Here is a 17,946-nt window from a genome sequence, read left to right as displayed (position 1 = left end):
TATACCTATAGCTGAGTCCCTTTGCTGTCCACAGGAAACTATCACAACACTGATAATCAGCTATCCTCCAATGTAAACTAAAAAGTTAAAAAGTTTGTCTACATGTAGATACAATTTAACTTCTACAAAAAGTAAATTGATGAAGAAACACACTGCTTAAGGAAATGATTAGTATATTTGGCTCTTCCCTGTCCCACTGAGTGTATCTTTTTAAACTCTTTATAAACTTGTATTTTTAAAGTTTCCGTCACCAGAGTGGGACACCGTGACTCCTGAAGCCAAAGACCTCATCAATAAAATGCTTACTATCAACCCTGCCAAGCGCATCACGGCCTCAGAGGCACTGAAACACCCGTGGATCTGTGTAAGTGACCGTGCCCCAAAGACCCCAAGAGCTGAAGTGAAAAATATACTCTCCTTTGATTTTTTTTTTTTAACAAGTAATCTTGGCAAAATCAGTTTTTCATTATTAGGAAACTCTTGTAATTGAATACTTAAAAGTTCATCGGATGGGTACAGAAACCACTAATGAAAATTTGATGAAGTTGAGGGTACTGTTATGCTTAATATCTTTTAAATAGCCTCAATTAAGTTTATTTTTCTCCTCTTCCAGCAACGTTCTACTGTTGCTTCCATGATGCACAGACAGGAGACTGTAGACTGCTTGAAGAAATTCAATGCGAGAAGAAAACTAAAGGTAAGAAACTTTACTTTTTTGTGTGGAGGGAAATTTGGCAGAGTGAGAAGTGGGATTCCGTATGAGGAACAGAACTATATTAGAAAGGGCTTTAAAATGTTTAAACCTCAAAACTCTTCTTCTTCTTCTGGATCTTGGGGAAGTGGAATATCACTGGAATTAAAGCTACCCTGAAGAGCTAGGATCACTGGTGATGTGATCCCTCCATTCAGTGAAAAACATCTGTGCAAATTAATAATCAGAACCTGGCCGCACCCACCAGGGTGGTCCCAGCATTATTATGAGAAACATAGGCCTGCTACTCTGAGGAAACCAAAAACTGAAGAGAAACAAAAATCTTCTGACTGAAAGTAAGATTAGGAGAAGACTTGTTATCAAAAACACTTACTTGTTAGGTTAAAGATTTGCAAAAGCAGCATTAATTTTATATTCTTATTGCTCTGACAGGGTGCCATCTTGACCACTATGCTGGCTACGAGGAATTTTTCAGGTACATGTGTTAAGAACTCTGCTCCTTCTCCTCTCCTCTCTAGTAGCTTTTTTTGGAATTTAAAATTTTTAGTGATTACATAAGACACTGTTGTTCAGGGATGGCAAAGAGGCGGCATGGGTTCCTTCCACACCTGTGACTGCCGTGTTGGGTTTTACGAGGGTGCTGTCTCACAGAGGTGCTAGCTAGCCCACGACTACATTCTTCCCTCGAGCAACCCGGGGGCCCCACCACTGGTCAGCGCTGGAGCAGAGCTCGAAACCCAGCTGTCTTCCATGCTGAAGCTGACACAGTTTGTAACTATACTCTCCCAGCTTGAAGCTCAGTATTTTGAATGTAGAATTAACTGATATCTCATAAAGTAATAACTATGAATAGTGTCTTTTTGCGTGTGTCTCATTCTCTCAGGGAATCACAAAAAGAAAGATTTTTAGAAGACCATTATTGAGGAACCCAGTCCTGTTAGGCCTAAGTTCTTTTGAAATTACATGCTATAAGAATGATGACAACTTACAAAGGTATCTAAACCTAAGAATTTACAAAGAACCTATCCCCCAGTAATAAACATTCTTTGAAATGATTTCCTGGTAAAAATAAGTTTGTTTAAATAATAGACTGAAAGAAGCTAAACTATTTATTTTATTGTAGGTGTGACTCTCCAGAATTGACATAAAGTATATACTATTTCCAGAAATTGAGTTTTGGAGCCCCCCTTCTTTGATGGGTTACCTCAAAGGATCAGGTTTCCAAAACTTAAATTTTGGTAAAAGCTAATCAGTCTTATGTATGGGGAGGGACTGAAGCATTAAGACAGCTAAAAACTTACTGTTTAGCTATTTAGACTTGGAACCATCGTCAGACAGTCATACCAAAAATTCTACCATTTTCGTTTGCTTACTGTTTGTATGAGAGTGCGGTGCAGCGTCCAGTTACCCAGCTATGTCTTAAGTGCTTTATCCCTGCTGCACACCTCACCTGCGTGTCGTATGATCTCAGGCGGTGACCCGTATCGTGATCATGTTTTCCAAGCTGCTCAACCAATTTCTGTTTATTGTTTACCATGTTATTAGGTGGTCACCTTTAATCCCCCATTGTATATAATGTGATTTCATAAGCTTTTCAAAGAATAACTAACCTGTTAAACAACACCAATGATGATGACGCAATGAGTAATGCTGCAAATTGAGGGACTGTGTTAGTCAGCTGTATGTATTTTGTCCAGTTTGTTTGGTGTAGTAAAACTTGTTACTGCTGCTGCCAAGTTACCTGTTTTATGAACAGCTGATTAATATATTTGACATTTATATGGGTGAATTCAATGTCATCTCATTAAATATTAACTGATATGTGCTATATTCAAATAAATTAATATTTCACTGTGGCCCAGTAATTAGTGAATCACTAAAAAGTAGGATGGTATGATATATATAGTTAATGACAGACTAACAGGGGCAAAAACTTCAGAATTAAGATTGTATATTTTGTTTCCATTTTAAATTCACTGTTAGGCATAAATTGGGCCTTTATTAATAAATACACCCATGTATGGACGCTTTTTGTTTACCTCACTTTTTGTTTTCTTTTCATCATCGTGTAAACTAAAAACTCATGACTAATATGTGGATTTGATATCGTTTCTGAATGTCTTAGCATGAAAAGCAAACTTTTTTTTTAATCCATCATTTCAAAACCGACTGAATAACATTAGACTCAGCTGCACCTTGTGGTTTATATTGCGTTTTAGTTTTGAGTATTCATTGTGTTTCATTGCCAAACATGCTCTTTTTTAAAGTAATTTGTCCATGAGTATATGGTTATAAAGTTGTTTTTATTTTTTCTTTTCTCCCTTTATGTGGAATGTATTTCTTGTGAGGTAAGGTAAATAGTAACCAAAAGGGACATTTCTGCATCTCCCAGGCGAAATCGCTGCTTATCCCAACTCATTGTCTTCTCTTTGCTTGCTCTTGCAATTCTAATTATTCTGAGTTTGCTTTCTAACCTATTAACTGCCACAGGATTTACTTAATACTGCTTTTTAGCTCCAGGCACACAGCATTAGTGCTAAGGCTACTATTTCTTATAGTCTCATTAATAATAAATTAATAGCTCTGTTGCTAAAAGCTAAATAAAATTAACATGTTTGTATCTTTAAAGTTAAAATTGTACCAACGTGATAGCAAAACAACAGCCCAAATCAAACAGATGTCAGGAAATTACATGTTCATGCAGTTCTATCATAGCTAGGTACTTCCAGTTCAGATACCAAATTCTATTCTGATATATTTAAATATATATAATTAACATTAAATTGAAGCATAAATGTGTACTTTGTCCTACATATTTGTAAATGTTCTAAACTTGATCTACTAATTGTCATTGACAGTTACATAATCTGTTCACTGTGTATGTACCCATTCATAAGTATATTTTTTGAAAGGACAGCATTGCTCTTTAATATACTCAAGGAGTTCAGTAACAGAAGGAATGCTGAACGCTCCCTCCCAAAAAGTGAAGTCTCATAAAAGACCATGCACTTTAGAAATTCTCTGAAGATTTCGTTTTGTTTCCTTTCATGCCTCAACTTTGTGATTTTTTAGTTTTTCAACATAAAAGGCTTTTGTTTATGAAGCCTTTGTATTCTGATTTTGATGCATAAAAAAAAATACCTTTTTTTAAAGTTCATACACTAAGTGTGTGAAATATTTGCTCTCGGCCAATAATATACCATTTCCTTTAAAATAAAGTTATTATTAATAATATTTTTATAAAAATGAAGTGATCTGATTTCAAATATACATATTAAAAAGAATGCTATTTAGCCAGAGCAGATTTTCACAAATGAGTTTTAAACCTCTAGGAAGAGGGGCTTAAGTGGCAGAACTGACATGGCCACCATACTTCAGTGTGAATGAACATGTAATACAATCTGTGAGCTGATGTCTGAAGACTTGAAATCAACTTTCTGGATTACAAAAGCATAGTCCAGTTAAAGTTCCAGTATCCTTTTCGCAACCAACTGTGAGATAAAGTCCAGTAATGTAACGGACAAAGTGTCCAATTATTTTCAATGAACTAAATAAGAATTCAGTTCTAAATTTGATGTGACAAGACCAAGAAAAGTGATACTGTATTTCAATGTCCTATAAGCTCGTGCTCATCAGTGTGACCTTGATAATCGGGCATATGCTGGCCATAAATCAGTAAAGGTAGTAGAAGGAGACAATAACCTGTTTTGTTGCCTGGCTGTGGGTTTCTGTGGATAACTCACTAAACTGATTTTTACCCTCATTTTGCAGCAGCCAAGAGTTTGTTGAAGAAACCGGATGGAGTAAAGGTAAGTTAAACAGCTGCTCCTAAACTCATTTCTGACTTTCAGATGCTGGATCATTTTTAAATGTTAAATATAAGTTCTAAATCATTGTAGCTCATACTTTTTATAGTTCCTGATACAGGATGCAGAATGAAATATAAAATAATTTAATATACAGAAATGACTGATATTTATACCAAGAAAAGCTACATCTTTTCTACTTGTTATATATTAAATAATCATGACAAAACAATACTTTATATGGCGTTACTTTAGAAATTGAGTGTGTAAATCCTGTCTGCTTTACTATAGCCTCCAACTGTCATGATGACCTGAAAATTCATGAAAACCAAATGTTTTTCCAAATAGTTATGTTGTGTTCTTTTAAAGTTCTGGCTGCTGAATTTTATAGACTGAAAAAAACAAATCAAGTCTAGGAAATCAAAATTCAAAAATCTATTTTCTCTGCTTGGACAGTATTTATAAAGGTCTTAATTGTTCCTATTCTTCTGTCGTAAGACTTTGAGACAGAATTGACATGAATATTCTGAACAATTATTAGGACATTTTCCCAAGAAAGACAGCAGCAGAGTATTTTTACTTTCTAAAAGTTTTGGGTTTCCAAACAAAATAATACAATTTACTTTCTATTGATGCTGGTTTTTTTTTCCTGTGGGAATTTACCTTTGATTGAATATAACCTTATACATGAATTATGTGTGTTATCTTTTAGAGTATTACCTCAATGTTTTATTTCTTTAATCTTTTTCTTTCTCTTCCAATGGCAGACGCCAACATTCCTCATGAACACTTCAACGTTCTTGGGAATTAATTAATTTTCTAACATTTGAACTTGACCCAAAGTCAAGTGGTCAGTTCATTTTGAATATAGAACAGAGAATATCATCTGTCACTTATGTTCATGCCCAGTCATTTCTTCACCACCTGTCTGTGTGTGACTTGGGAATTTCCAGAGCTATGATGATCATGCACTTGTGATTCCCATTAGGATGGCATTTACCTTTTACTAATTCCTTTCCTCAATCTAATATTCTCTTCCTTCTGCTTAGTTTATTCAACAGAAATTTCAGTAATGACTGTTGATGTCTGCTTTTTCCCCAGTGCTACATTGGTGGAAATGTGGTATTTTAAATTTTCCAAATGTTTTATTCTCCTCTGTTTTTCTGTGGTATTCAGTGATGCAGAGCTCATAGTTTCTATTAAGATATTTATTTTCACTACTATTCTTATATAGAAAGAAACATTTCCAGAACTTTTTTCTTCCAGTCAACTTACAGTTCCTCTTTAAAGACAAAATTATTCTGTGCTCCATGCTTTGATACTTTAAAAATTCAACCGGTCATATTTTTTTTCTTTTCCTTTCTTTTTGACTGGTCAATTCAGAAAAGGAAGTCCAGTTCGAGTGTTCAGATGATGGTGAGGATCTCTGCCAGATTTCTCCTTCTGTGAAAATTCACGCTTAGGAATAGACTAGTCTTGTTTACCTAAGTTAGTGTAAGTGGAGAAAGTATAGGACCATTACAAGTTAATGGTAATTAACTATCAAAACACAGTGCCCATCTTCAATCATTTTTTTCTTTGAAATGGAATTTTTGAAACATGTAAAAAGTTTACACTGTCATCCATATATTATTAAAGGGTCTTTTACAAGACAGTGCAATTTTTTTATAAAACTAAAGACTATGACAGAGTTAATGTCTATAATTATTGTGAAAAGTGAAAATCTACTATAGGATTGTCTTTAAATAGTTAAGCATGATTACCAAAATAGCAGTGATTCTTAGCTCAGATAAACCATAATGCATCCACCATGGGGTTCTATAAATAGCATGAAAGTGATGTTACCATGGACCCAATCTAGTTAAGCACCTTTTGAAAAAAAAAAATTATTAACCTCAAAACTAAATGAACTCAGCACCTGAAAAATAGGAATATCTTGCCCCTGTCTCGTAAGAATAACTCACTGCATCATTTAAATATTGATTTCATTTAATTTTTTAAATAATACTCTGCATCCATAATACAAAATAAATACATTTCAAAGACAAAAGTGCCAGAGCTCTTGTATATTTAAAAGGCAGCTGTGGTTGAGCCCATGCTTGATATTCAACTCTTTAAAAGGAATACTCCTAACCTTTTACCTAGAAATTATCCTGTTGTCTTTAATTAATGTTATAAAAACCTTCAAAATATTTTCTACAGTCAAAAAAAAATCATTAAGCTAATCTTTAACAAAAGTTTTTAGTTGTACATTTAAACACAAGTAAAAGTGGTCGTTGAGGCACATATTCATTTAACTAACATTTGCCATGCCTGACAATAAAGGATGGCTCATCCGGACAGGATGGCCCTCATTTGGAAAAGAGGACAGTGTGTGTGTGCTATGTGTGAACACATGCCGGGGGGTGTGCTGAGGGATGTGCATTTGTACGGATAACTGTGTGCAGAGGTGTGCACACGGGACATTTCCACTAAAACAAAACAGTTCTTGACAAGCACATCCTAGGAAAAAATCAAGTCTCATATCTCAAAACAGAAAATATCTCAGTATATTCCTCTTTAATTCTTTGCAACCACTGATATGAATTAAATGTATATTAAATACACATGTGCTTTAATCGTGAGTGCTTCTGATCATTTGGTAAGAAGTTAGCTGTGTTTTGCCAACGCTCTTCCTAAATAGAAAATTATTTGCATGTGTATCCTTCTTCTTATATATTCTATACCAAAGTAAATACTGAATTTTGACCCCTCTTTAATAAACTCCATTCTCTCTTATCTCTTTGTTTTGGCTGTTGCACAAATTTTATGTTAAGTTCTGTGCACTTCTATTTAAGGAAAAAATTTAAACTATGCACAAAATATAGATTGATGGTTTCCTAGTTTTTCAGTAAAGAGCCCCAAGTTTTCTCTCTTTTCCTGCATGTCACCGAGCACAGTGTTATAGCTTATTTAAATAGTACTGACACCAAATAATCACACACATAGGAATGAACAGAAAAGCAAAATATTACACACCCAAGTTAATTTTTTAAACCTTCTATCCTCCTCTTGGCATTACTTTAAATATGATCCATAGGTATAAAATATGAAAAAAAGGATTCCCAGAAAGTCTAAACAATTAAATTGGTATAACTGATCCTAAGTATTCATCTGGTATTATTTTATGCAGAATGTTTTTCTCTTTAAGTCCTTAAGTATATTTATACTACAATCATGGCATGTCTTTTTAGATGATAATATGTAAAGAAAATAGGTAATAGAGTGCAAGAAATGAATGTTAATTTACATTTGTTTGATAACCACAATGTAAGTTGTCATGCATGAGTTCAAATGAATGTTGATTATTAGTCTTTGATTCTTTAGTACCCAAACTCAATCCAGTACTTGAAACTCACTTTTGAGTTGCCACTTGTCAACAGTCTTCTCTGTGGGCCATTACAATAATTATTGACCCTCCTGAATTGTTTTCACAGCGTGGATTCCGTAGTGATAATTATCTTTCTTTAAGGTCAAAACCAATTATGTTAAAGCAAGGGAATGGTATGGCCAGTGTAGTCTTCAACAATAGCCATAGCACTTTGGTGTTTCCTCTCAAACAACTGTGAAAAATAAAGTCATTTTGCATCCAGCACATAGTAAAGAGTTCAGTTTGCCCATTTATAATTGAAGATGTATTTTTTAAAGGAGACCCAGACTTTATCATTTTAAGAAATTTATTATAAAGCCTGCATTTCCGCAGAAGATCTAAGTTTTTCATTGGATACCTACTAAGCAAAATGACGATGGCTTCCCAGAGAAAGACAGTCTATGTGTGACTCCAGGCTCAAGAATCAAATGAAAAAAAGCAATGTATTCATAACAGAGAACGATTGGAAGCTGGGAAACAGAATCCAACTTGAAGAGTATGAAAATGTTTACATTCATTTCATACTCTGACACTTGATTTGAGCTCTGCTGAAGCAGCTCTTTGTCTGTCTGCTAAGGTGACTCAGCCAAGGCAGCCAAGTCCATTTTTTCATTCCACCATCACAGACGTGGTCCTAGCCTGGGTGTGACCATCGGAGACTAGGCTTGATCGTCATTCCTGTCAGTCATCACGGTGTCTTTCACGTTCATCTTCAGTGGCTCTTTATTTTCATGTCTATATCTCCATGTAGACATGCTGCGTGTGGAGACATTGGCTACCAAGGGGTTTAAGGCATCTCTGTTTCTATTTTCTGCATACCTACAGATAAACAACAAAGCCAACGTGGTAACCAGCCCCAAAGAAAATATTCCTACCCCGGCGCTGGTATACCTGGACTCTTTGTAACCCTTCTTAAGTTCTTTACTGTTTTTGTTGTTTCTCTCATTTGCTTTCACTCTATAAATACGTATATATTTTACTTTATTTTTTTTTATTTTGTTCTTGTTTTTGCTTTGTAAGATATGAAAAAAAGTTCATTTCTTTCCTTTTTGTTAAGGTAGTTGTCAAGCAGTGTGTTTCTAACATGAGATGATCTCATTTCATTGTTGACCATTGTATGGATGATAGCTGTGGTCTCTGTAGTTACAAGTGTTGCATGCTGCCTTAGAAATACAGTAGAATGCGCTTTGGTTCTCTTAGCTCTCCTTCTGATGATAGCTGTAGATATGCAAACCGTGGTTTCTTCTCTTCATGACGCAACTGTTGACATCAAGAAGAGCTAAGAGGACTATTGCTAGACGAAAGTAAATGTAGACCTTATTCAGAGTTCCCATTCTCTCTTATTAAGACAACAGGGCTTTGTAAGACCTCACTTTCTGAGATAAAGAGGCACTGGATAATTTAAAGCTTTTTGTTTGCTGTGTTTTAAATTAAATTATCACTGTTTCACTTTAATCCAGAGAATGAAATTGCGAAGCTCCGAGCTTTGAATTATCAATGGGCATGAGTTTAGTCCATTTCTATCAAATTCACAGTATTAACAACTCAATCAGTGTAATACTGTGAGACCCTATTATGTTAAAATTCAAAGTTTGAATACTGGCATTCAGTGTTCTTAGTTCCATAATATATCCCCCAAACTATTCCATGTTTTGACTTATGAGTTTCAGACATGTTTTTTATTTTTTTTAAACTGTCCTCTGTACTGTTAATTTCAAATGAATGGATGTTATGAGATTATTTCACCTAAGGTTAACCAGAAGGCTCAACCTGAAAGCATCTGAAGGAAGGACAGACCCATCAAGATTACTTACTAACAAAAAAACAGGTTGATCACACCTCTAGCCAAGGAAGGGAAGAAAAGAAGCAGTAAATATGCTTTCAAAGTACTGCAGCATAAACTGGTGGCAATGAGATGGTTGAGTGGGCAGAGTGCTTCTGATTGAAGCACATTCTCTGTGGGTTGCAGTAACTCCCAGTTACTGAGGCATCATGTAATGAAAGTACCGAACATGCCACTGATGTATAGACACTGAATATTTTTTTACACCAGTTATTTAATTATTATTTTCCACTTGGGAATATTTCTTCAATTTTCTAGTAGAAACAATAGGAAAAATAATAATATTTTCTTCATGGAAAAGCATGACTTCACAGACAAATCTTCCATGTATATAATCTATAAAGCAGAAATTTCTTACATATAAATTAACGTGGGATTTAACAGCAATACGGGGCTTCCCTGGTAGCTCAGATGGTAAAGAATCTACCTGCAGTGTGGGAGACCCAGTACAATCCCTGGGTCAGGAAGATCCCCTGGAGAAGGGAATGGCTACCCACTCCAATATTCCTGCCTGGAGAATTCCATGGACAGAAGAGCCTGACAGGCTACAGTCCATAGGGTTGCAAAGAGTCAGACTCGACTGAGCAACTAACAGTTTAACAGCAATACATCTCAGATCATAGTGATTAATATGATTAGTTCCATAACACTTTAAACGTTCCTTATAATTTCTTATGGACTTTGGAAATACATTCTTTACAATAGCCCTTTTCAAAGTGTGATCCAATGATTCTAGGTTTTCTAAGAGTATTTTTCTGTGTGTTATGACAGCATGATTGGTTCTCAGATTAATACAGCTGAAAAATGTCTTCACAGACAATTTGAGATCATCTCAGAGAGTTCTAATCTCCAGTGCCAGTTTTCCATGGGATAGATATTACCAGGTGGTGAAAGAAGAAAGGAAAGCTCTGTCTGTTAATAGGACTTTGTGAAACAGCAAGTGCCTCTTTAGGTTTCCAGACTTCAAAGCCTTGTCTGTTTGCTGATCACGAATAAGGTCTTTTGCATGCTGCTGCTCCATACCAAAGCACTGTATCTCGTGGGCTCACCAGGGAGATCTTTCCTCAGAGATCTTGCCAGCCGCAGCCTCTGACGGTAGTTAACATCGCTTAAGCTCTTGTCACTGTTTAGTTGTGGCAGCTGGCTCACTCTGCCCTGTCCCTACACTAGTTAAGAATGTACTTACCAATGCGAACTGTTTCTTTCTCTATTTTGTTCTCACTCAGGAGCCCCAAACTACTGTAATCCACAACCCTGATGGAAACAAGGTATTCAGAAAGAACCAACATCATCTCGCTTTAACAAGATTACACATCTCATCAAATACTCAAAGCAGAATTAATTCATTACCTCAAATTAGGATAGAAAATCCTTACCCTTTTCTACCTTACTTTCTCTTGGGCCTGATTTATCTGGAACTATACACAGACTTCTTTCAAAACAAAAATGAATGACATCGTAAAAGAGAAATGAATGGTACCATTAGTCAGGAAAAGTCCAGTTTACAAGTCTTTATGTCGAGATGACTGTGTATCTTAAGCAATTCCATCTGTTTTTCCTTCCATGCCTGTCTGTGCATTGTATCTTAAATGTATTCTGCATGAAATTTTAGAATTTCTTGCTATGTCATTCCACTGTCGTCAAAAAAAAAAAAAAAAAAACTTGAGTTTATAGTTATTTGTTTAAATTTAATGTTACTTTTGAGTTTAATTCTGTTGTCATAGTGTTGTTTTTTTTTTCTTTTAATTCCCTGTTGTTGGTGGTGTTTTTGTTGTTTGGGACGAATTTAAGGAGAATCAGGGAGTTTCAGTTCTTGTGAAGTATGTTTGTTTTTTGTTGAAGTATATGCATTTCAGTAAACAGACAGTTAACTCTTCGTTTGGCCAAAAAGTTCGTTCGGGTTTTCCATGACGATGGTACAGGAAAACCCAAATGAATTTTTTGGCTAATCCAAACTTTTCCCCAAAGTGTTTCCTATTCACTGTAAATTGTTTGCACAGCACATCTGTAGGATGAAAGTAGACAGTTTCTGAATATATTCCATCTTTTCACTTTATTACTTCTCATCCATTATTACATCTCTAAGGGAAGGAAAAAATACTTCATCAGATCTTTCTCAAATGTTAAGTATAGTCACTGGTTACTTTTCCTTACTATTATCAACAGTGTTAAAGTCTTAGAAAACAGTTCTTCTGATTGAACATTTAGTTGGTCAACATTAAAATCATTAAAGTAAAAAAAAAAATGAAGTGTTATATTCCTTAACATGAGATGTATTTTAGAGTCATGACACTTAAAATGTTCTAAAGTCCCTGAAAGACTCCAGATAGTCAGGAGCATCACACATAAGAACAATTATTTTCAATATCATTAGCAAGTGAAAGACCAAGCATAGCAGCTGGAGCGGACACTTGGATAATTCTAGCTATGTCATTTGTAAGCGCTGTTGCATGATATTTCTTGCTTACATGAATTAGTTTATTTTTACAGTGCATGGGTTTACCCTCATCCTGAATTTAAATTTGAATACTAGGTCACATTAAGAAACGCATGAAGACTCTTTGCTTTGGTTCTGTGTGTGTGGAGACTCTGGATATATATTTGATTAGTCTGTCCCTTTGGAGTAAATATATATCATAGTTACATAAATCATTTTTTCAATATTAAATCTCTAAAAGTGCACTGAATGTTTGCATCATTTTCCAAAATTTGTTTTTCATCACTGACTATATATCTATTGGTTAGAAGTTTCCAATTTTTTTCAGCAGTAGCCTTTAATCATCCTAAGTAGAAAATTGTTTCTTTCTTATGAATATTACTAAATTTCTTGGCTAGAAATATTTTATTACTACGTTATTAATGAAAAAAATTTATCAACCATTTTAAGGAACAGATCTTAATACTGGCAGCTACAGTGTCCATTTAAGTGTGCTTATAAATCTGCAGTTTCATTTGTAGTTTTACAAAGAAATAGCTTTGTCTTTTCATAATGGGAGCGAGTTTCTTATCAAGAACAGACAGCTTCTGATTTAGAAATGAATGGGAAAAAATTTAATTTTCCTTGAAAGTAAATTATTCGTATAATTCCATCATGCTGATCACAAACATGGAAATTCTTCTCAAAAGCACCTTCAGTTTCTCTTAGTACTACCCTTAACTTTTTCATCAAATGACTCAATGAAATGCTTTTTCTCTCTACAAAGAAGTCAGGCTGATAAATAGCCTACAAATTTACTGCTTGATGTTGTGCCTTAGACAAAGAGGGGGCTAATTGCTAATTATTTCAGGGAAAAAACTGTTCCTTTTAAGGTTCAAATTCATTAGTCTGCTATATTCCACTTCTCATAAGTCCGTATGGAAGCGCACCTTATGGGGCACTGCAACACAGCACGTCCTTCCACAGCTCTTAAAATAAGCTGCATACTTTGGCTGCTTCTACACATCGCCTCAATTTATCATGCTTCAGGGATTAGGCAACCAGAGTACTCCTTTTTGAAATGTTTGCAGCATTTGGCATTTTCTTTCTGTTAAGACCACGTAACAGATTTGTCCATTTGCATGTCAGCATATGCACACAGCCTGCTGAAGAATTTTGCATGATACATACATCACTCGCCAATTTTTTTAAAAAAAGAAAAGTCAAGCTATTCATGATTTGCAACTTTTTAAATGTGTTTTCTTCTCAACAGGAGTCAACTGAGAGCTCAAATACAACAATTGAGGATGAAGACGTGAAAGGTATGATTAAACCAGAAATAGAAAATCCCAACTCAGCTACATATACATCAGAAGAAAAGTATTTATTTCAAATAACTAGTAAGTTTAGGAACTAGGCCTATTCTAAAACACAAAAATAATATTCTTTTAATAAGTACATTATTTTAATTATATATCCTGATTTTGTCCATTTTCTTCATATTATTTTCTCTATCTTGAAACAATATATAACATGTAGTATATTCAAGGATATTGTGATTTAAAACTAGTAATGAGTGTTTGGGATCATAATATCAAATTGTAAATGTATCAGTCTAAAAGGTAATACAAAAGATTTATGCCTGACTAGAAAATAACTTATATTCAAAAATGGAGTATGAGAATAACCGTTTTTTCTAAACTTTCAGTGGTCTCAAGTGGCCTTCAGTGAAATTCTGAAATTAGCAGCCTTTTAAACCTAGACTTTGATGCACTTCTCTACTATATTCTTGATCTCCATTCAGTTCACTTGCCATTCACTCCATTCACAGGTTCTCTTAGCTCCATATAGGAGTCATTGCCTGTGCCCTTACTAGCGTCTTCGCAGGGACTCTGCACACGCATACTAAACACGCATTTGCAATTAATTTTCTTGTTTTGGGCCTCAGGGTTGTTTTAGAAGTTAATCTTGCAGCAATTGTGTTTTTTCTTTTTAAATTCATTTTTGGCTGCGCTGGGTCTTTGCTGCTGTATCTGGGCTTTCCCTATTGTGGCGCGCAGGGGCTGCTGCCTAGCTGCAGTGCACAGGCTGTTCATCGCAGTGGGTTTTCCCGTTGCAGTGCGTGTGCTCAAGGGCACATGGCCTCGGTAGTTGTGGAGCGTGGGCTTAGTTGTCCCACAGCATGTGGAATCTTCCCAGACCAAGGATCAAACCTGTGTTCCCTGCATTGTCGGGCAGATTCTTCCACTGCAATTATTTCTGCAATTTTGTACTCTATTTTTCTCAATTTATTGTATGTAACTGCAGTTTCTACAGGCTGCTGTCTGAAAGTGATTCCAGAAAAATAATGGTTAAAAACGGGGATATTTAAAATAGAAGTATTAAAGGAAAAGAAGTGTAAAACACAAATTAAGAGGAATGATTCATCAGATAATTAAATATTGTCTGGAAAGATTATTACCTATCACCAAAAGTATCACCATAGGCTTTCATTCTTTAGGTGGCATTGGTAAGATACAGTTTTGAAGATTTGTTTTCATGTTGCAGAATAAAGAACCTGGAAATTCTCAGGTCAAGGAGACATACAGGCAATTTGGGAAATTAAAATGACTACAGACCACAAGTCACCTCTGCTGACTTCTTCCTCTTTGGTCAAGCAGAACAGCTGACACTATTGAAGTGTAGTCTCTATATTACTAGTGCACTGACCTAGCTCTGCTAGAGGTAGTCAGTCATTATTTTTTACAATGGAAAGGTGGATGGCTGTAAAAGGATTTTATTTGGTAGGTCTATTCATCTCTCTCTTGCCTCTGAGTTAAAATTTGAACTGAAGTAATTTTGTGAATCATTGATTCCAGTCGTATTAGATAAAAAGATTTTTTTTGAAGCAGATGTGCCAATAAGCTTTCCCAGTGATTCAGAAAGCATCATCTTTATAAGTATCTTGGATTCATTAGTTTTTTCGGTCAAGCAAAATGTTTATATGACTTTTACATTCTTCTCTTGAGCAAGATTCAAAAGGAAGAAATAACTTATGCATTATCCACTGGTGAGACTGAATCTTTAAATAACTGAATCAAATTAGGAGAATACCAAAACCTTACTGTATGCAAGTCATCCTCCAAGGAATATGTTTATTCTTAGGTGATCACAATATGTGGTCTTTCTCACCTGAATCAGACTCTTCACTATGCTGCATATTAGTTTAGGATGATTGCTTTTAATCTGTGAAAATGTTAATATATAAGCAGAGTCCCTGACAGTCTCACTTTCATAGCGTATATTTACTTGGTGAAATGAAATTATGTCAGTACTTCTCAGAAAACAATTCTTCTCTTGAAGTCATAATGATACGGGTTTCATCTTTCTTCTGGGATTTCACAAATTGAGACAGTATTTGTCTTTATAGTTAGGCTGAGTCTTCACACACCAAATGTTAGAGAAATTAAGCATATTAAGATCGAAAAAAATGTCCTGCTGATAACTGAGCCCAAAATGCTTTGGTTCATTTCCTTGAACTCAATGAATAAGTTTACATGTCTGTTTCATTTTCCTAGGGTGGTTGTGGCCACAGAGTCATAGATACAACGCATTAGGCTTCATTTGTGTTCTCTCTAAGACTCAACAGCCTTTTGGCGGTTAACCTTTTTAATATTGAATGACATCAGAAAACATTAAGTCTAGAAAACTCTTTGAACGATCACTCAGGCTGTCATTTTTACTGTAAGACAGGTGGTATATAAAACTGTCAAATATTTTTAACATATTTACTATGGTCCATCTAGTCAAGGCTATGGTTTTTCCAATGGTCATGTATGGATGTGAGAGTTGGACTGTGAAGAAAGCTGAGCACCGAAGAATTGATGCTTTTGAACTGTGGTATTGGAAAAGACTCTTGAGAGTCCCTTGGACTGCAAGGAGATCCAACCAGTCCATTCTAGAGGAGATCAGTCCTAGGTGTTCACTGGAAGGACTGATGCTAAAGCTGAAACTCCAATACTTTGGCCACCTCATGCGAAGAGTTGACTCATTGGAAAAGACTCTGATGCTGGGAGGGATTGGGGGCAGGAGGAGAAGGGGATGACAGAGGATGAGATGGTTGGATGGCATCACCGACTCGATGGACATGAGTTTGGGTGAACTCCGTGAGTTGGTGATGGACAGGGAGGCCTGGCGTGCTGCAATTCATGGGGTCACAAAGAGTCGGACACGACTGAGCGACTGAACTGAACTGACTGAACTGACTATGGTGATGATATGACTGTGGGGATCTCTGCATTTATCAGTGCACTGTCTTGCAGGAAGACCCTAATATATTTATTCATCTGAGGACTGTACTCTTTTTCTCTTTACCTCAGAGTTTGCCATAGCTCTGAATAGCTTGGTAGGCAATATGTTTATGGCCTAGCTCTGTTAGAACCCAAAGGTACACATACAATGTCCAGAAACTCACAGAGACCGATCAGGTGTATAACCTGAGCAAAATGATATGCTCACTACAAGACTATATCCTGTCCACAAAATTGCATGTCTTCCAATCACACACTTTTCAGCTCTTTCCTTTCTGTATACAACCTTGTTATCAGGGAAAGCACCACACCTTTTAACATGCTCTTCAAGACACAGTCCCATAGCACGCTCCTCTGTGCAGCCGCATATGCCCATCCCCTCCTTCTGGTTTTCCTACCTAAGGCGGCACCTAGACTCGCATCTTCCCATGCTGATGGCTGATCCTTTGAGCACTGTATCACATGCTTCCTGGGCCAGTGGCATCACATTCTGTCCCGTCCCCAAGGACCAACCTGGCGGGGACGCTGTAAAGAAAACGGGATGGGGGACATTAACACAGCATGGTGACCTACTCGAAGGAGGAAACCAGGGGAGCCAGTGACAGAGTGCCATTTTCTGGCCTCTTCTGGAGGAAGAGAAAGACTAGCAGTTGTGTGTAGCTTTTTTTAAAATTATTTTAACTTTCTGGGTCGCTACATTACCTGAAGTGCATTTAGAGTAATAGGATCTACGGATGTTTGAAAATTCTCATTAGTTGTCATTTTTCACACAGACTTTTTTTAAGTATGCTTTTCCATTATGGTTTATCATAGGATTCTTTTTTTAATTGGTGGATGATTAATGGTCCTTTCCATTCAGTGGAACCTGGAAAGCCAGGATTGGAACAGACCCATTTTCCTTCAACTCTGCTTGTTAGTTTCCGTTTAAAATGGCCTGTGGCTTTCAAGTGGTCTCAATCCCTGTTACTCTTGATCTGTATTTAGGCTATCTCAGTTTCTTCATTCACTAATGGAGTATTTATTAAATGCCTGCTATTTGTCTGAGCTCCACTTCTCTTTGTAAGCTAGTTTTAGTTGAGCTTTCAGCAGCTCAGTCAAATTACTCTTCTGTGTGCTTTACATAAATCTGTGCTATAATTTAAGCTGTTTTTTACTTTTAGTTCAATAAATCTCAAGGAAACTTAACTGGAAAAGTGAGGCCCAAGATATGGGCACTTCATATCTAAAAGTCCCTTTATTTTCTTTTCCTTGAAAACCTTCAGCATTTAGTGAGAACCACAACATGTTCCTCCCCAAGCTCATGGTCACCCTCAGGGAACTTGGAGTTGCTCTGCAGCTCTTGTTTGTGAAAAGCTTCTGGTCCTGTGTTTTCTTTCTCCAGCACAACAACTTGACTTCCTAATATTGCCCTTGTGAGCAACTTCTAATTTTGCCCTGGATTCAAAAACCAAATATTATCTCTAATGCTATG

General features: G+C 36.0%; 1 protein-coding gene and 1 long non-coding RNA gene across 43 annotated transcripts in view; one reads left to right on the top strand and one right to left on the bottom strand.

The window, feature by feature from the left end:
- The window catches only part of CAMK2D (calcium/calmodulin dependent protein kinase II delta), a 309,080-nt gene that overhangs the window by 258,332 nt on the left and 32,802 nt on the right, over nucleotides 1-17,946 (top strand). For 7 of the 41 annotated variants that reach the window (XM_086407227.1, XM_086407220.1, XM_086407239.1 and 4 more), the window contains 5 exons: nucleotides 242-364; nucleotides 614-697; nucleotides 1,145-1,187; nucleotides 4,484-4,521; nucleotides 13,460-13,508. In XM_086407227.1, the coding sequence (XP_086263353.1) occupies nucleotides 242-364; nucleotides 614-697; nucleotides 1,145-1,187; nucleotides 4,484-4,521; nucleotides 13,460-13,508 (337 nt within the window). Of the gene's footprint in view, nucleotides 1-241; nucleotides 365-613; nucleotides 698-1,144; nucleotides 3,061-4,483; nucleotides 4,522-5,901; nucleotides 5,935-7,416; nucleotides 7,423-8,752; nucleotides 8,813-10,996; nucleotides 11,039-13,459; nucleotides 13,567-17,946 lie in introns of those variants that run through there. The other 34 variants (XM_086407229.1, XM_086407222.1, XM_086407237.1 and 31 more) reach the window with 15 other exon arrangements.
- The window catches only part of LOC147371166 (uncharacterized), a 114,930-nt gene continuing 113,680 nt past the window's right edge, over nucleotides 16,697-17,946 (bottom strand). The window contains exon 5 of one of the 2 annotated variants that reach the window (XR_015165952.1): nucleotides 16,697-17,000. This is a non-coding gene — a long non-coding RNA (uncharacterized LOC147371166). The remainder of the gene's footprint in view (nucleotides 17,001-17,946) is intronic. The other variant, XR_015165947.1, reaches the window with a different exon arrangement.

The sequence above is a fragment of the Bos grunniens genome, chromosome 6 (assembly GCF_055505025.1).
Source record: "Bos grunniens cultivar Pamir isolate PY7600 chromosome 6, Bosgru_T2T1.0, whole genome shotgun sequence".
Lineage (NCBI taxonomy): Eukaryota > Metazoa > Chordata > Mammalia > Artiodactyla > Bovidae > Bos > Bos grunniens.
This window is presented reverse-complemented; position numbering and strand designations above follow the sequence as displayed.